Raw genomic sequence first — 20,199 nt, forward strand, 5'->3', positions numbered from 1 at the left:
TCTACACCAGATGCCATCACCCTATCCTGTGGCAAGGAGTTCCACAGACTAATTACACGATGGGTCAAGAAATATTTGTCTGTTAACTCTCCCAATACTCAATTTTAGTGAATGTTCCCTGTTTCTAGTGTTGTGTGAGAGGGAACCTCTTCAACCTCCTGCCCGCAACAGGAAATCATCCTATAGCATCTCCAGCAGGCCACCTGTCACAACTCTGCTGGAAGATCTCCAATGAGGGAGAAGCCACAACTTTCCTTGACAATCTGTTCCACTGCCTCACCACCACCCTGATCATCCAGAATTTCTTCCTGATGTCCAACTGGAATTTCCTGTCTTGCGGTTTGTACCCATTTGATCTAGTTCTACTCAGAACAAACAGAGGAAATACATAGCAGCTCCTGCTCTCAGAAGGCATCGCTGGACCAGGGAGCGTGAAGGTCAACACACTACTAGGGCCTAGATGCTTGATTTGCCAAGCCTTCCTCCTCCTCTTCCTACGGACTTTCAAATGTATTCTTGCTCTTGCTCCTACTCTGTGTATGAGGCATGAAGTCAAGCTGCAGTAAAAAGCAACTCTGCTTGATCTCAAGTAGGGCATATGAAGCCAGCACTGCTAATTATATTGCAGTAATTACTTGAAAATTATATGTATGTTGTTGCGATCGTGGGTCCTGCTATTTTTGACTTTGCACTGTTGGTGGAGACATGGTCTCTCTGAACCCAAACGCATCATCAGAGACTGTTCCACATCCTGACAGTTGTCGAAACACATATTGTTGTTGGCTTAAATGAATCCAGACATTTTGTGCACCCAAATATGCCACACCCATCCATTCCCTCTCCCCTCCAATCACTCCGACCTGACAAGTGCACCAAAGAAATCTAACACGAACCAGTTTAGGATGGTTAAATCCTTCATTGGGTTCTGTAAACAGCATCCAGTGGAAGGAGAATCCCCGTCTCTTTGGGAAAGGACAAATTGTATATAAACTCCAACAAGATCCAGCGAATTGCTGCTTTTCTGTCCTTGTTTTGTGATCTGTTGGTGGTTCACAACACATTTGTGGTCATTTTAGAAGAAAAAGGGTCATCCCCAACCTCAGGCAACTTATTTGCAATCGGATCCCCAATGACAAAACGTGCGGCTCCGTTTTGCGCCCCCCCTGCCGGGAATGGCTCCAGAGGGGCCGCTTGCCAGACTACCTGCTCCGCCCCCCTCCAGCTACGCCACCGATCTGTGGAACTCCCTGCCGCAGGATGTGGCAATGGCTCCTGGCCTGGACGCCTTTAAGAGTGCACTGGACAGCTTTATGGGGGGGAATTCCCTCACAGGTGACCAGCCGTGAGGGGGACGTGTGCTTTCTCAGGGTCAGAGTTAGCCTGTCTCTGAAGGGTGGGTGGAGGGCAGGCTCCACCATGGAGGCCTCTTATGTGCTCCCTAAGGCGCTGGCCTAGAGGTGGGGAAGATCCAGTCCTGGCCAGGTCTACTCAGAAGTAAGTACCACTGTGTCCAATGAGGCTTACTCCCAGGTGAGGGCAGCTGGGAGGACAACACGACACCAAATCACACTGGCCTCCTGTCGGCGCCGCCGCCACAGGGGCTCTGAGGAGACTCTCCAGAGAGCCGTGAGGAGAAGCTCCAGGCCACGCCCCCTGAGGAGACGCTCCAGGCCACGCCCCTCCGCCCGCCCCGAGGGGGGGCGCGGACAAAATGGCGGCCGCCAAGCGCCCAGGATTCAAACGCGGCGCGCGGGGCTGGGGCTGGTGGGCGGTGCCCTCCCGGCGGGGTTCACTGCGCCTGCGCGCCGCGATTCAAGATGGCGGACAGTGCGGAACTAAAGGTAAAGGCGCAGTTTCAAGCCCCCCCCCGTCCCTCGCCGCCGCCGCCTCCCCGCGGCACGCTCGGCCCGGGGGAGCGGAGGGGGACGAGGAGGGCGGGCGGAGGCGGGGGCTCCGCGTCCCCCCCTCAGTTCCCCCTCAGGTGCGGGCGGGAGGGAGGGCGCTCCGGCGGCCCCTCGAAGCGCCCCTGTGGGCGGGGGCAGCCGCCCTTCTCCCCCTCCCCCGCCTGGCCCCGAGGCCGTCGGCGGAGTCCGCCCCGCGCCCCCTACCAGGGCTGGGCCTCCCCTCCCGCGCCCCCGCGGGTCGCGCGCCCTCTCCCGCCCTGAGGGGCGAAGTTCCATCCTGTCAGCGGAGCCCGCCCCTCCCCCTCCCCGCGGGGTGGCCTTGCAGCTCTGGCAGGGGAGGGGGCGAGGACTCTGAGGCTGCCCCATCTCTGCCCCCCACCTCTCCCTTGGGGTGTGAGGCTTTGTCTGGAGGCTCTTCTGTCCTGTGCAGCCGGAGGCCTCCCCCTGGGCCCCACAGCCCCCCCCCCAGTGCTGTGCTGGGGTCCTTCACTTGACACCCAGCCTTTCGCCCCACAGGCTGCTGCTTCTGTGCTGTGCCCCACAGGCTCTGGCTCTGAGCGGTTGTCACAGGCCGGTGGCACCCAAACCTTTTTGACTGGCGGCTCTCTTGACCCGCTGGGCCCCTGGCTGTGGCTCCCCATCAGGGTGACAGTCCTACACATTGTATAGGGGGGTGGGTTTTTCTCAAGGATTCCATGGCTCTCCTGTCTGTTTTCCGCAGCTCCATGGTTGGACCACAGCTCGCAGTATGGGAGCCACTGTTGGAGGCTGTTCTTTCCCCACCTCCCATATCCCCTAAGAGCGGAAGGATGAAGAGCATGGCTCAGTCTGCAGCCCTGTTCACACTTACCTGGGAGTAAGCCCCACTGACTCACTTCTAAGCAGGCATGTGTAGGATTGGGCCCTACATCTTCTGAACCATGCACAGAACAGAGAATGTATTGCTGGCCCTGTGTAGTGGAAATCTGTACTCTTCCCTTTGCTTCTCTGAAAGGGCTGGTGGCTGTCACTTTGAATGTTCGGCTTTGCAGAGAACTGTGTGAGAGAAGTGGAAATTGATACGCAAGGAGAACCTCAAGTTTTTACTCTTAAATGAGAGGATCTAGTTTCAGTAGATTGGTTTGGTGTCCCTGCCAAACGCCCTTCCTCCTTTCCTTAATGTATAGTCTGAGTTGCAAGTTGTTGTGTGCTTTCCTTCTTGCAATATACAGGAGACCCAAATTATGGGTGTGATCACAGACAGCTGCCTCTGTGAGGAAGTAAACAAAACTGGGGTGTGTTGCATGCATTTTTCAACTTCCCAAGAGTTCTGTTAAGCCTAGCTCTTATTCCAAATCACAGATGACTCAATAAAGGGCTCCCTTTATTAAAGGGTGTACGATGCTCTCTGTAGAATATTGGGATGTATTTAGATCCTTAGCAATCTGATATTGAAGCTTTTGTAGTTCACTTAGGGCCCAGTCCTATCCAACTTTCCAGCATCTGTGTCTTGAGGAGGTCTGCCCCTCCACCACAGGATGCAGTGCATGCCCCATTGGTACAGCAGCACTGACACTGGAAAATTGGATAGGATTGGGCTGTTACGGAGCAGATTGTCTCTCCAGCTGAAAGTTAAAGCTCTCTGAACTCTGGAAGGATGATAGACGGAAGCACCCGCCACATTAGTTTCCTGTTTTAAACCAAGAGGAAACTAAAAGTACCTAATCTCATTTGTTCCTTTTTTACCCTGCTATTTTTTTTATCTCCTGGCAAGATGGCTTGGGGAAGGGAGGGGAGAAACACCTTGCATTTAAAAAATGCGTTTAAAAGTCACAGTGAGATATATTTGCACCCAATCGTGAATCCCAAGGAAGTATCTTGTGGTTTTTATCGCGCTGCTCTGAAATTCTTGAGATGAGATTCTTCTCTAAATGAGGGATGTTTTATTTCTGTTGGCTGTCTTGAAATTCCAGTTTCTTGCTGTGATAATACATGGATCATTCTAGTATTGGGCATACTTTCAAACGTTTATCCTATGCTTACCAAGGGTGGCTACGATGAGGAATTCTTAAAAAAGCAATTAACAATAACATTTCACAGCATCTTAATCTGTTGAGAACTTGGCTGTCTACCATTAAGTTCAACAGTGATTATGAAAGTCACATTAAATATTGAATAATGTGATGTGGAGGAAGGTTTCTTCTTTTCCTCTGTTCTGGAGACTTTTGTATTAATGGCTTTGCAAGACAAAACAAAATGTGCATATTGTACTCTCTGTATAGATAACATGTCAAATGTGTTCCTTTGAGAATTCATTTAGAAAAGGGCTAATATGTTTACCATATCTGTAGGTGTATTAAGTAATTCTAGGAACCTCACATGTTGTCTTGCTGTAAAGAGGATCTCTTTATTTTGGCCTTTCAAAAAGGTGATTTGCTCCTTTGGTGTTTTGTACACAGTGATGGCATCTCTCTTTGTGAGCTGAAGATGAATGAATCCTGTTTATAACCTCCATTGCCTTTTGTGTTGGGTCTGTGTGTGGAGTCTTGCAGTAGGAGACCTAAGGAAGCCTATTGCCCATTTATGAAGACAGCTTGTTGTAAAGCATAAAAAGATTTATTTGTTTTCCTTCACATTTGGGTTTGCTTCATTAATCTTTGTGCAGTAAATAAAGCAAGGTATTGGTATAGTACTCTTATTGGCTTGGAAGATACGTTTATTAGAGTAGTTTTAAAGCTTGGTTGATTTAGATGGCAGGGAGATTCCACCCCCTCCCCCTTCACCCGCAGAGATGGGGAGTGTGTGTGGAGAGAGAGAGATTTTTTTCTTCTGGAATCTTGAGAAAATTACTAGACAAAGTGGGAGCTGCTATTGAAGGTGTATTGTTGGATTTTTTTAAAACTCCAAATGTGATCCTATCTGTGGATTATGTAAATATTTAGCTTTCATAAAAATACCTCTTTATATGAATGTTTTCCTCTAGATCTGTTAGACCAGGACTGTCCTATTTTTTGTCTTTTACCTTTTTCTTTTCCCTTATTCTTTCTCTCCCCCTCTCCTCCCTCCCCCCAGTACTTGTCCTTTCTGGATTTCCATTGCTTTCTGGAACATTAGGATACTGAAATTGAGATGTTTTGTTTGAACACACGTACATATGGAACTGACTAGTCTTGTCAATTTTGTTCTCCTTTTGGGAGAAAAGCTTGAAAAATTTTCCTTTTAAGCAGGAAAAGGGAAAGCAGTAGCTTAGATATAGGGAATGGTAACTTTTATAAACATTTTGGGATTCTTCAGAGTAGTGAAACTTTGAAGCTGCAGGGGTAAAATCAGGTTTTTGGAAAAAGGAGCATATACTATATTGATTTTCTTATCAGATCTACACTTGCTTTGTTTGTAGTTGTAACATTGTATTCTTACGATATTTATGAAATCATTTTTATTCTAAGATTTATATCATGTGATTTCTTGAAAACCTCTGGTGACAACATAATTAAAATGCACAAAATACTTTAAAAGTATAAATGCCTTAGTTTTATTCAAACAATTACAAATACAGTCAGTCTTAGAGTGCAGTGAAATTTACAAATGGTGAAACACCTTTTGCCACAAATAAAAATAAAAGCGAAAATAGGAACTACCACCATTATTAACAAATGAAACTTTTAAAAATTATATAGATTTAGAAACATTGTTTTTTTATACTGGTTAATGTTGTTGTTACCCCCAAACAGAAGAAACAGTGCAAAAAAAATGCACTTTCAAACTGCTTCCAATTCACAGATGATAGATGGTGTGGGTAGGACTAAAGTCTGCCCCCAGCTTAGCAAATCATAGTGTTAAAGACTATCAGGAAATCTTGGTATTAAGGGCCAAATGTGTGTTTTTAAACAGACCAGCTTCTTTTATGTGTTGCAGAAGTTAGAGGAATCAATCAGGTGTGAGAATTACATGTGCTTGCAATTTACAGGAATAGTAATTCCAGATAGTATAGTCAGTCTTGCATAATTGTTGGAAAGCATTTTGAAGCAAAGGCAGATGTAATAAGATTTTAAAACTTTACCCTGAACCTTTTACTCATTTGTTCTAATCATCTGCTTCACTCATCTGTTTCATTAGAACTTTTTAGTGTTCACCCAAACTTTCATTTTTTTCACTAGAAACTCAATACTGACTAAAGTGAATATCTGGTGATGGAAGTTACTAGTCTCAGGTTTGATTTATAATTTTACTAAAGCAATCTTTGCTGTAAAGATCTACCCCATCCCCAAATTTTAGATACATAACTTCTGAATTGGAAAACTGTATACTCTTAACAAGCAGTCCTTTTTGTGTAGCTGAGTATTTTTTTTCACTAAATTTCTACTCTGCTTTATCTCCTGGAAGGGCATTCAAAGCAACTTATAACACAAAATCACAGTGAAAAGCCCCCATAAAAATCACAATAAAAATGGTAAAAACCATGAGATCACAGTAAAAATATAAGCATTAAAACTTCTCAACAGGACAGCATTAGAATTATCACATTAGACCAGGGGTGCTCACACTTTTTTGGCTCGAGAGCTACTTTGAAACCCAGCAAGGCCCGGAGATCTACCAGAGTTTTTTTACAATGTTCGCGCCATCATAACATATTACATTTATGTGTACAATGTATGTTGGTGTACCTTGCATAACCGCATGAGCCAATATTGCACAACACAACATAATTAACTATAAACATTTTTTGTAATTACTTGAGTTTACTTTGATGACTTGCACTGAAGTGAATCAGCCAAGGATGCTTAGCCCTGACAGTAGCTGCTGACAGCCAGCTTCAAGCACATTTCCAAATGTTCATCAGTCATGGTGGAACTGATGGACTTGGACTTAAAGGTCTTCATGTAGGAAAAGGCTGACTCTCATAAATAAGTGGAGCCCTTCCTGCCTCAGGTGCTCTTATATCCCTGAGGGCCCTATTGCCTTCAAGTGGCTGCAGCTGTGCAGCACACTTTGCTGGATGCCCAGGCCTTACCCTTAAAGGGGCCACTGCTGACACCACATCTACCTCCCCACCAGATCTTCCTCGATTCCAATACAAGTGGGGGGGGGGAGCAGATCTCTATACAGACCAGTGCAAAAACAAGGGAAAGGTGTGAGGGAGGGAAGATCTCTATATAGGCATCACAGCAAGACCAGTGCAAAACCCCTTGCACACAGAACCAACAGATGGAAGTAGCGGGGGGCAGATCTCCATACATACCAGTGCAAAAACAGGGGAAAGGTAAGTCATCCACAGGAGAGTCAACGGGGCTCACTCCCAGGGATATGTGGATGGGAGAGAAGCCTGCCAGTGGCTCCTCTCCAGGACTACTCATGAATCAGCCCCAGTAGACTACTCCAGGACTACTCACACCCAGGGCGGGGCTCACTCCCAGGGATGCTTCACTCCCAGGGCGGGGCTCACTCCCAAGAATGCGTTTTGCCTGGCGATCGACTCATTTTGCCTGGCGATCGACTGGTAGATCGGGATCGACTTATTGGGCACCCCTGCATTAGACCAAGACAAAACTAATAAGCTAACAGCATCAGTAAACAAAGGGGAAGATCCATAGCATCAAAAAAACCACAGTATCCAAAATTTTAAAAGACCTGGACTTAGAAGGCCGATCTAAATAACTATGTCTTTACACCCTACCAGAAAACCTCTAAAGAGGGAGCCGTTCATAAGCTAAGAGGGAGGGAGTTCCATAACATTGGTGCCCCTATTGAGAAGGCCATATTCCTTGCCATTGTCCCTCCCACCTCCATAGACAGTGGCAGTTGTAAGAGAGCCTTTTCCATAGGCAGTGGCACTTGTAAGAGGGCCTTCTTTGAGGCAGTGAGCCAGATTGTACAGAAGTAGGAGATCTCTCAGATACCCTGACCGCAAGCCGTATAGGGCTTTAAAGGTCAAGACCTGCACTTTGAATTGAGCCCAGAAATGGGCAGCCAGTGCAGCTCTCAGAGTAGCGGCTTGACAGTCAGACTGCCTGCCTCCAGCAAGCCCATGGGCTGCTACATTCTGCACTAATTGCAGTTTCCAAACCGTCTTCAAGGGCAGCCCCATATAGAGTTACAATAGTCTAACCTTGTTGTCACTTTGGCATGGATCACCATGGTCAGGTCTGCATGATCAAAGTACAGCTGCAGCTGGTGCACCAGTTGAAGCTGGGCAAAGGACTCCCTAGCCACAGCCACCACCTGGGAATCTAGAAGCAGCTGCGAATCTAGGCAGACCCCTAAGCTGTGAACCTGCTTCTTCAGAAGAAGTTGAAACCCTGTTATAGATCACATCTTCCTAGGTACAGTTTCAGTTTGTTCCATTTTCAATCTTGCATAATGGTTCTTGAATGAATTTTGTGTTGCTCAAACCAAGCTTTGATTTCTTCTTGATGAAGCTGCAAAGATCAAGTAAGCTCTGCATCACTGTAAAAAAATAATCCAGCCCACGGTATTTCAGTGTGTTTGCCGATTAGATTGCAAATTTCGTGCATGTATAAATTTGACTAGTGTGTGCGTACTTTGTTAGGAGCTTTCATCAGTGATATTTAGAGGGATGTGGAGGTGGAATTTTTAATTTATGGATACAGTGGTAACAATTGCCCAGTAAAGCCTGCAGATTATTTTATCAACACTTTCATTGGCTTAGGTATTGCATATAAACCCAGTAAAAGTCCCTGGTGGCTGCTGCAAGAGGCATGAGTTACTAATTCTTTATTATTGAATATGTATTGATATTCTGATCTGGAACTGAACAGAAATAACAGCCCTTAGTACTAAATGTGCAAGATGGAAGGAAGCCCGATTGGGGCTTGTTTTTATATAGCATGTTTAGAACCAGATTGTAAATTGGACAAATGGAAGGAGCAGTGATGGGAGCGGTCAGGATCTGACAAAGCTCAGAAGAAGGCTGTTATAGTTCAGGGCAGTGTTTCCCAAGCTGTGAGTTGCAACCTGATTGTGGCTGGGTTGTGAAAATGACAAACTGATTGCTGACAAGGAAAATATATGGAGCCCAATGGAAGGTGAAATTAAGCCACACGTGTGCATTTACTCATGAGTAGATGACCATGCCTCAATCCACTTCGAAGGGCAGGCTGAGGGGAACACAACTTCACCAGAGTAGTCCCTATCAAATGAATTCAGGCCCCCAAAAACACTCAAAGGAAGTCCCCCCCCCTAGCTGACAAGGGAGATATGTTGAGCCTTATGGAAAGCAAAACTAAGCCACACATGTGCATTTACTTGTGAGTAGGCAAGTGTGCCTTGGCTTTTATCAAAGGCCAGGTGAAGCTGAATGCAGGGCCACCAGAATGGGGAAATGAGGACTGAAGGTTAGACCTGAGGGCACAGTGTAACAGTCCAAACAAGGGTCAGTCACATGGAAGTCATATAGAAGCAACTGGGAGCCATGGTAGATATTTAAGGTGTGTTTTTGCTTCAGAGTATCTCAAGCTCAACTGTATGCTTTGGATTCTGCTTAGATCTCACAAAAACTCCAGAGTTAATTGGTTGGCTAGTTAGAAGGTCTGTATTTGCAGCAGACATGCTTTCCTAGAACAATGACAGGAGAGAAGAGGCACTTTGAATAGACAGAAGCATCATGACAGGGAGGAGAACTGGGAGATAATGGTTCTTGTTATTGTATAAATTGCTGCGCTTCTTAATTATTTTGACTAGACTTTTGTTGTATTCTGCTCTGGGTTCTGTGAGAAGAGTGGTACAGTATAAGCTCTTTAGAATAAGGTTCTAGTTGTAGGGCATAAAGGAAGAAGAAAAGTTTGGAAACATGTAATGATAATAAAGAACGGTAGTAGTATTTCCAGTGTGAGGAGGGGAGTAGGGAGCAGATGGAAGTGTCATTAACAGGTAAAATCTAGGCCCAAGTCTGTGTCCAATCTTAGAACTTCCAATTGCCTATCTGCAGCTGATGGGAAAGGAGCGAATTAGTAGGTGAGAGGAATGTGTTATTTACTTCTCAGTGGCCAGGAGGCGAAGATAACAGAGAGAACTAGGTGCTTCAGGGAAGTATTATTAGGAGGGAATTGCTCACTGCTGTATATTTTCTGGTTGGGAGGGGTAGGAGGAGTGTCTGAAAGTAGCCTACTTGGCTAACCCTCTAGAAGTTTCTGACCATTTTGACATCCTGTTTGGCCGTCTTGGGTGTAATTAGGAGTATACAAACGGAATGCTCAAGGGAAAGAGAATCTCTCGGCTCTGACTTCCAACATGAATGCCTGGCCAGACAGGTAACCTGGGAGCCATGAGTCCTCCCTTATGGTTAGAACCAGGTGAGAGATAGGAAAATGTAGTTTAGAAAGCTAGCTTCATTATTTTCAGAACTGATGTTATTTCTGGATGTCTTTCTCATGCAATTGCTGCCTTATTATATGTGTAACCTTAATCTTTAATGAACCAAAATATATTTACAGGCCTGTGTTTGGTCTTGAGTACTGTGGAATGGGAGTCAGCTGTCCAACCTAGCTGCTACCAGAGTCCTGAGCCTTAAGGCTTGGGTCCCTGAGTTAGAGGGAGCCCAGATTGCAAGGGCTGTTGTAAGCCTGTAGGTCCTCAGAGTCCCTGAGCTGAGGAACTGGCATAATTAGGGTGACAGCAGTCCTACCAAGACTTGGTAGTCTATAATTTGGTTTATTTGACTGTGCCTTGTTGTCTTAAGGTATGTTGTGCTACCCTTGAGAGCTCAACGAACAGAAGAACTACAATTAAGAATTGTAGACCTGACACTTAAGCGGCGATTAAATCTCTTAAGTGTGTAGTCTACCAAAGAACTCAATTGTGCATGGTTGTGAGTTGGGATGGTTGTGTCGCGGATAGAACATCCAGTACCAGTAGAGTGCCAGAATTGAGGGGTTGATCTGCACTACTGGAAGATTATGCAAATGTTTCTTGGGCAGTAGGTGCAGTATTCACAAGAGCAGACTGTGCCAGGATGGTATAGGTGGAAGGATTCTCTCTTAGATCTTAGACGAAAGTTAAATGTTCAGGCTGAATGTGTCAAAGTGGGTGATGATGCAAGACAGAGGCTTGGGTGTGGCTTCTTTCCTTGAAGGAATTGGGGTTGAGAAAGCACTTCTGCCATTGGCCAGCTTAGATGGCTATGTGAGCTGTACACTGTTTCTTGGTGCTAGAGGGGCCAGAATGGTAACCTTTTTTTGAGCATCATGATATTTTCTTGGTGCTACATATTCATCAAAATTCAAAAGCTACTTTTTAGTTCTGCAGTACAACTAAAAGGGGATGGTGCAGGCCCAAACGGATGTCCCTTCTTGAATTAGATTGCACTGTGACATTGTTTGGATGTTATGACTGTCTTCATAGATGGATGAGTTATGTCTGTCTTCATAGATGAACACTCTTGATTGACCCCAGTGGACTGTTGAAAGATTATGAAGATCTGTGCCAAATAGAGGTGATCAATGAAGTTTTAAGAATTAACAAATGTAGAACTAACAAGTAACTGTAATTAGATGGAATTACACCCAAGAACTTACAAGATATTTAAAAGGTGAGATTGGTGGTGATCTAAAATATTCAGCTTGTCAACTAAAAGTAGCCCCTTGCCAGAGCATTGCTAACATGATGCCAGGATATTAGACCTATTAGTCTCTCTACTGCCCCAGGTAATTGGTGAAAAGCAGCCCTGAAGCTTTAATTACCACATGCCTTGCTGAGCAACAGTCAGCAGGACTTCTGCAAAACTGAGTCCTCTGCTGGCCTCTGAAAATTGACTGAGAGTGATCAAGAATGTAGGCAACAGCCATCCTTTAGAAACAGTATAATTGAACTTTCAAAATGCTTCTGACAAATTTCTTCACTAAAGATTTCTGAGTAAACTTAAGAGTCTTCAGATAAGAGGATAGGTCCCATCTTGAGCTGTAGGGTCTTTGTGGACAACTCGGTGAAAATGTCAGTTTTGTGCTGTTACTGTGCAAAAGGACATCTTTCACCTAAGCTGCTTTTGCTTTCCAGTGCTTCCTCCCCATCATTCTCTTGGCTCGGTTTCCTTGGGCTTTCCCACAAGACCAGATCTTGTTTGGTGTGTGTGTGTAAAGCTCATATTAGAGTGCAGTGCTAGGGGATGAAACGCTGCACATCTCAGTGTGGTCGCAAGATGTCTTGTCAGCAGAGTTAAACTCTGCTCAGAATGAGTGTAGTCATCTTGTTTTGGGGTTAAACAAACTGTAAAACGTCTTCAACATCTGGCTCCTATTTGCTGCTGGCAGAAAACTGGCTGTTCTTCTGGGTACGTTGGAGGCTCCTTGGTTATGAACATAGTTTTTAGGGCTAGTCTAAACTTTTATCTGCGCTTGTAGGCTATAAGAGTATTTCAGATTTAAACCAACAACCATTTCCCTCTTTCTTTTGTAAGGATAACAAATACAGTAGTGCCTCGCAAGACGAATGCCTCGCGCAACAAAAAACTTGCAAGACTAAAGCGTTTTGCGATTTTTTTGGTGACTCGCAAGACGAATTTTTCTATGGCCGTGCTTCGCAAGGCGAATTTTTCTATGGCCGTGCTTCGCAAGATGAATTTTTTTGCTTTTTTTGGTTTGTTTGCAGTTTGCAGTGATGCCTCGCAAGACGAAAATTTCGCAAGACGAAATGACTCGCGGAACGAATTAATTTCGTCTTGCGAGGCACCACTGTATGTCTTATCAACCCCTCTTTCTAGATCAGTGGTATTCAGAATGGTGGGTCATGACCCACCAGCCAGTTTAACACTGCCCCTTTCACTTTAAGGGGTGGGGACAGGTGAAAAGCAGTGACATGATTACCAGGATTGTAATGCTGCGGGGGAGGGGGCCTATTTTTAAACTTACGTGGGACTGGGGGTTGTGGTCAGCTGGGGGTTGGAGTGCTTTGCAGGGCTCCCCATGGCTTGTAAAAAATGATAGCTGCAATTGCAACAAAACCAGAAGTGGTCACGATCACAACTTTCACTTTTTACGAGCCACAGGGAATTCTGCAGAGTGCTCCGTGGGGCTCCCCACACCCCCCAGTCCCTGGCAGCACGTAAGTTTAAAAATGGCCCCCCTTCCCCTGCAGCAGCGCAGTCCTGGGGATTGTGTTGCTATCTTCCCCCTCCCCCACAAAGAGATATCTCTGGAGATTTACTCCTGAGAAGTTTGAGTACCAGTGTTCAGATGATTCCTTCAACACAGCTTTGCCCATTTTTGGAGCTTTTTACCTGACCTGACACCAGTCCCCTTGCTTTCTGTTTCTTATATCCTTTTCTCTCAAAACCTCACTTGATTTCTCTTCTCTGTCCCCACAACTTTCTCATTTCCTTTCTTCCCTTCTTCGAAAGTGTTCAAATAAGTAGTCTCTACTCCTGAATTTTTCTCATCAAATTTCTCCTTGCGAATTCTGAGGCTTGTCTAAAGTAATTATTTGGATTCTGGCCATTTCATGGCTCCAGGCTGCCTCTTGGGTAACGCAGACATCTGAAAATGCTAAAAATATAAGTTGGGCATTTAATGACACTTACTTTGCTTTGAAATAATATGCACCTTAATGCATGTGGCAATTGTTTGAACTACTTAAGTAATGTTTAAGGTCTGATTGTTTGCCAAAGCAATGATGATGTTTCTTACATTTGGATGAGAGAACATGAGCACAAAGTCTTGTTTTCTTCTTAAAAAAAAATTGACAAGCCAACTGCAACTCCCTTTCCACTCATTCCAGAAGGAAAAAAAAATCAATTATTTTCAGTGTTCTCCCAAATTTCTCATTTTTCTGTTGGAAAAACTGAAAATTGTTTTGAAAGCAATGGATTTTTTTCCAAGCCTTCACATCTCTAGATCTAAGTAGATGTACTGCTTCTGATCTTTTACCATGACAGTTCCTGATGCTGTACATGAGAAGGAGAAGGTGTGCCTAACCATTATGTTAGCAGTCACTTCCGTTATCGTCATTTTGCCATGTTTGGTCGACTCCAGTAGCATAGAGATGTAATGCAACTTGCAGTTTTAAGGTAAAGTAGAGAGGAGTAATTTGGAAAAGTATCTGATATTTTGGTAAAAGGGATATATTTGGTTAAAGGTTAACTGATTAAAGAAGTATGCTATCCTAGTCAGTGAAATGGCTGCAAAGGTTATAATGGATGAACTAAAACTTGATACTACAGTATTGTTTTATTGCATGCCATGCCTTTAACTTTGTGTAACCTGGATTAAAATAATTTTCTAGCAGTTTTTTTAAGAGACCCAAGACTAACGTCTACACTGATAAAGATATTGCAATGCTTTTTGGATTTAGCCACACATTATCTTTGAATACCAGATGTAAGGGAGTAGCAACAGGATGCAAGTCTCTTGTTGCCTTGTATGCTTTCTGAGGCATCTGGTGGGCCACTGTGAGATACAGGAAGCTGGACTAGATGGGCCTTTGGCCTGAGCCAGTGGGGCTGTTCTTGTGTTATGTTGGAAATTATGTGACCTCTGGGTATGGCAGTATACAGAACCTTGATGTATTATTTTGAAAACTTGTTGGAGTCAAATTGTGAATCTGTGCTTGTTCAGATTGCAGAGAAGTTTCTGATTTAGGTTTTGTTCCAATTTTGTCCTGTGGGACTTACAGACATACAGTGCAGGTGTGTGAAAAAAGCTCAGTCTAGGACAATAATCTAAAACAATTGAACGAAACAGCAGGAATTTTTTTCAGGAATTTTGCAGTGGAGCAGAATGAGTAAAACTACGCAATGGGGTGAGCTTGGGTAAATAAAACCTTCATCTGGCACCAGAATGAGATCCAATTGTCTGCCAGGTAAACCTCCTTGGGGAGCGTTCAACAAACAAGGTGCTGTTGTAAAGGTCAGGGCATCGCCTGCCTAAGAGGGCCTTGGAGGAAGGTTTTGATGTGTGAGAATACACAGTTGTTCAGGTACCTGAGTCTCAAGCTGATTTAGACATCAGCAAGAGAAGTTCCTGGCCATTTCCCATAAGCCCCATTAAGATGGAATGAGAGTTAGAGAGCATAGACATACTGTCTGTCTGTCTGTCTGTCTGTCTGTCTGTCTGTCTGTCTGTCTGTCTGTCTAAGATAGACAGACATCTAAATATGTCATCTATGTCTATCTAGTCATCAATGTCATCTAGTTTGACATTACACCAGAACCAGGGGATATCTGCTAAAATGGAGTGTTGGGAGAGTTAGAACAGACAAAAGAAAATATTTCTTTACTCAGCGTGTGGTTGGTCTGTGGAACTCCTTGCCACAGGATGTGGTGATGGCGTCTGGCCTGGATGCCTTTAAAAGGGGATTGGACAAGTTTCTGGAGGAAAAATCCATTATGGGGTACAAGCCATGATGTGCATGTACAACCTCCTGATTTTAGAAATGGGCTATGTCAGAATGCCAGATGCAAGGGAGGGCACCAGAATGAGGTCTCTTGTTATCAGGTGTGCTCCCTGGGGCATTTGGTGGGCCGCTGTGAGATACAGGAAGCTGGACTAGATGGGCCTATGGCCTGATCCAGTGGGGCTGTTCTTATGTTCTTATGACTCCTACACAAGCCATTTTTTGAATGGCTTTTTTCCTGTCCTGTTCCCACTAACTTTAGTGAGAATTGCAAACGATTGTAGCTTGTCGGCTTCCTTTACGCTAGAAGCAAAAACATTGAGAAATTATTTCAACACCACGAGCATAGTAAATTGTAATCCACTTGGAGGCCTCTTAATATTATTATTATTATTATTATTATTATTATTATTATTATTATTATTATTATTATTATTATTATTATTATTATTACCACCAGCACCACCACCCTGCCTTTCTCCCCTGAGGGACTCAAGGCGGCTTACAACAAAGGTTAAAATAAATTAAAAACCATAATTTAAAAACAGATAAATCAGATAAACGGATAAAAGCATATTAACAACAGATAAAACAGATAAAAAACAGATAAAAACATATTAACAACATATCATAAAAAGTAGTCAGGTAAAAGAGCATAGAGCAGCAAATCATAAAAGGATCAAGCCTGTAACCAGGTTTTTAAAAAAGATATTAACAGACATTAAAAAGATGTTAAAAAGGCCAGGAACTCAGAAGTCTTGTCTAAACAGAAGGGTCTTCAGGCCTTGCCGAAAAGTTTCAAGAAAGGGAGCAGTTCTGAAGTCAAGGGGAAGGGAATTCCATAGTGTTGGTGCCACTACTGAGAAGGCCCTATTTCTTGCCGCCGCCCCACGTACCTCCCTAGGCGGTGGCACTTGTAAAAAGGCCTTCTCTGATGACCTAAGTGGACGAGCCAGACCGTACAGGAGTAGGCGATCTCTATGATACCCTGGCCCAGAGCAGTATAGGGCTTTAAAGGTCAAAACCAGCATCTTGAATTGGGCCTGGAAACGATTGGGCAGCCAATGCAGCTGCTGGAGAAGCAAATTGACAGAATCAAATCGCCTACCTCCAGTAACTACACGGGCTGCCGCATTCTGCACTAGTTGCAGTTTCCGAACCGTCTTCAAGGGCAGCCCCACATAGAGCGCGTTACAATAATCTAACCCAGATATCACCGTGGCATGGATCACCCTGGCCAGGTCTGCACAATCCAAGTACGGCCGCAGCTGGTGCACCAGCCGAAGCTAAGCAAAGGCCCCCCTAGCCACAGCCACCACCTGGGAATCCAGGAGCAGCTGCGAGTCCAGGTGGACCCCCAAGCTGCGGACCTGCTCCTTCAGGGCGAGTGCAACCCCATTCAGTGCAAGCCGATAGTCCAGCACCTGCATCGAGGATTTCCGAACCAGGAGAGCCTCTGTCTTATCTGGATTTAATTTCAGCTTGTTTGTCCCCATCCAGATCCTCACTGCCTCCAGACAGCGCTCCAGGACCTCTACCGCCACCCTGGAGTTTGGAGGAAAGGAGAGATAGAGCTGGGTGTCATCAGCATATTGATGGCACCCTACTCCAAATCCCCGGATGACCTCTCCCAGTGGTTTCATGTAGATGTTAAATAGCATGGGGGACAGAATTGAGCCCTGTGGCACCCCGCACCTCGAGGGCCAGGGTGTCTAACAGGCATCCCCCAGCACCACCATCTAGGACCGATCCTCCAAGTAGGAGCAGAACCACTGCAAAACAGTGCCTCCGACTCCCAACTTGGCCAATCGACCCAGAAGGACACCATGGTCGATGGTATTGGAAGCTGCTGCGAGGTCCAGCAGGACCAACAGGGACGCACTCCCCCTGTCCAGTCCCCAGCATAGGTCATCCATCAAGGCGGTTTCCGTCCCAAAGCCCAGCCTGAAACCAGGTTGAAAAGGATCCAGGTAATCTGCTTCATCCAAGACCCTCTGGAGTTGAGACGCCACCACCCGCTCAATTACCTTGCCCAGAAACGGGATGTTGGAGACTGGCCGGTAGTTGTCTAATACAGTGGAATCCAGGGAGGGCCTCTTCAGGAGGGGGCGAACCACTACCCGTTTCAAAGCACTTGGTAACGTCCCCTCCATCAAGGAAGAGTTAAAAATGACTCTGCTGTTTCTAGTTGAACTCTTCTCCCTGGAACCTAGTGCCTTCCATTCACACTTCACTATTGGGCTTCATTTGGACTGCAGATGAGGACTATGTACACAACTGTATATGCTCGTGTTCATCCGCCTGACCTTTCACTTGCCCCTTCTAAATTTTTGAACTGTAAGCTTCTTGGGGCGTATTTTGCTGGTTGCTCTGTAAAGCATCATACATGCTAAGAGTGTTATAGAAATAATTGTCTTTCCTTTTTGTTTTCAAGCAAATGGTAATGAGCCTCCGAGTTTCAGAGCTTCAAGTGCTGCTGGGATATGCAGGAAGGAACAAGCATGGTCGCAAACATGAACTCCTTACGAAAGCCCTGCATTTGCTCAAGGCTGGCTGCAGCCCTGCTGTCCAAATGAAAATCAAAGAACTCTATAGGCGACGATTTCCGCAGAAAATCATGACTCCTGCAGACTTGTCCATCCCCAACGTCCACTCGAGTGCGATCCCAGCCACTCTGTCGCCATCTACCATTCCACAGCTTGCTTACGACAGCCACCCTGCCTCATCGCCATTGCTCCCCGTTTCTCTCCTGGGACCTAAACATGAACTGGAACTGCCTCACCTTACCCCGGCACTCCACCCTGTCCACCCAGACATAAAGCTTCAGAAGTTACCCTTTTATGACTTATTGGATGAGCTGATAAAACCAACTAGTCTAGGTAAGAGTCTAAAGCTGTTGCTTTTACAGATGCTCTGTCTGTCCATGGGAACAAACTTAAGGTCTTTATACCACACTGTCTCTGGGGATGCAGGTGAACAGTCTCATTGGGTGTCATATGTAATCTCTGACAAAATGAGAACTTATGGTGGGGGAAGGGGATGGATCCTTGGACACTTTCCCTTTTCACAAAGGCTAGTCTAAAGGTGGGCGACAGGGAATAAAGTCATTTAGCGCCGCATGCATAATTGCACGCTTTTAAGCTACTGTGAGTTGCTTGGTAGCAATTGAACAAACAGCTTGCTGGTTTTAAAGAAGCTGTTTGGATAGCATGTCATAATGTTTCTTGCAAATTACTGCTCTTTAATACATAAAAGGAGGAAGGAATTCTGTCACAACACATTTGCAGCAGTTCATTTGCAAATTTAGAAAGTGCTGCCTTTTCTCCAAGGAATGCTGATCAGAAGCTGATGCTGAAGTACTGTCTCGTATCTGGAGTGGTTGGAGTGAAGGCTGCAATCCTATCCATGCTTCCTTGGGAATAGTCTCCACTGAAGTTGGTGAGACTTGTCTCTGTGTACATCTGCATAGGATTGCAGCAGAAGTCCTTCAAAACGTTGAAACCTTTGGAGCTGCTGAATGAATTTGTTTAGCTTTATTAGCAGCCCACAAAAATTATTAGTCCATGGCTTGAAAGGGACTCCCATCTCTTCCAGGTAACAGGCTCTTTCCAGGCTGGTCCTTTGGATGCAATTCTTTCATGCCACAGGCAACTGGAGAAAAACCTGTTACGGTTTTGTATGAAAAATTCCCCGCCTGTGTTTTGTTTGCTTCTGCAGTTTTGTCCCCAAGATTATCCTTATACAGGTATGCAGAGATGGAGTTAGGCTGATGGTCTGTCCCTCTTGCAGGATCTTGCTGCTGTGGAGCTTTACAAATTCCTTGGGAGGGGGGCAGTTCCTCCCTCCAAGCTGTTTGAAGAGGTTGTGCAGGTTTCCGATAATGTTAAAGACTGCAGTAGCCAGTTAGATTTGAGGTGCTTGCTCCTTTGCTCCCAAGCACTTGTGCACATTTCAGTTTGTGTATTTAGAAGGAAAGGTGGAACAAATCATTTAAATGTTTTCCTGTTCAAGATTGATAGGAAACCTGTCACAAACCTGTCTCTTGATGTGCTGGGGCCTGCTCCAGCTCTTTCTGTTTTCTCCAGCTGGGCCACTCAGCTTCCTTGTTGCCAGTGGCAACCAGAAATTGATGGCTGATGATTGTTATTCACTGCTGGTCAGGAAGGGTGGTTTTAATAAAGTTTGAACTGAGAATTTACAGTATCTTTTATGCCTAATAAAGGTTTGTTGTTGTTGAGAATTTACAATATCTGAGAATTTTCTTTCAGGGGCACAAGACAGAGGAATTTAAAACTGACATGTTATGCAGTACTAGTTCAGACATTCCTAATTTTGCAGGATGATCTCAGGCTGGGGGAAGATTGTTCTTAAAGAAACAAGGAATGTGCAGGGAGGGTTCCTCATGGTCAGCACTGTCACCATGGTTCATGCTGGAATTCAGGGCTCCTAAAATGAATGTTTGATTATTGGTTAGCAGTCCTGTTAGTCTGTCCAAAAGACCAAAAGCACTTTGTGCTTGAAGCATGCATACTGGTTTTTTGAACACTTGTTCCCTCTCCAAATGGCTGATGTAAATTCTAGTCACTTGTAACTCTTCCTGTTTGGAGCAGAGCCAGCTCTGCAGGGTCTCAGGCTTGCTTTCTTTGGGCCCTTTTGTTGCACAATAGGCATTTGGAGTCCCACACTTCCTCCTTGTGAAGTTTTGGTGGCTGATTGGGCAATCCAAAAGAGCTAGATTCCTCCCTCTTGAGAAATAGATCCTTTGTCTCTGTCACTTTGAAATCCATAGATTAATTTTTGTCAGTGGAATGAAATGATTTTTAATAACATATTCTTTCTTCTAAATATTTATAGTAGCGCTGCTTGTTTTTCAAACTCTGTTTTTTTTATCCTGTCTTCTGAGGAACACAGACCAGCAATACTGTACATGGTTGTCCACTCACCCACTCTGTGAGCCTGATGTATTTCACAGGGTCCT

At 44.9% G+C, this 20,199-nt stretch overlaps 1 protein-coding gene across 1 annotated transcript in view; it reads left to right on the plus strand.

Moving 5' to 3' along the window:
* The first annotated feature begins 1,783 nt into the window (after positions 1-1,783).
* Positions 1,784-20,199, plus strand: part of PIAS1 (protein inhibitor of activated STAT 1) — a 45,711-nt gene continuing 27,295 nt past the window's right edge. The window contains exons 1-2 of the mRNA XM_066635142.1: positions 1,784-1,841; positions 17,656-18,100. Coding sequence (XP_066491239.1) covers positions 1,818-1,841; positions 17,656-18,100 — 469 coding nt within the window. The 5' untranslated portion in view covers positions 1,784-1,817. The remainder of the gene's footprint in view (positions 1,842-17,655; positions 18,101-20,199) is intronic.

This window comes from Tiliqua scincoides, chromosome 8 (genome assembly GCF_035046505.1).
Source record: "Tiliqua scincoides isolate rTilSci1 chromosome 8, rTilSci1.hap2, whole genome shotgun sequence".
In the NCBI taxonomy this organism is placed as follows: domain Eukaryota; kingdom Metazoa; phylum Chordata; class Lepidosauria; order Squamata; family Scincidae; genus Tiliqua; species Tiliqua scincoides.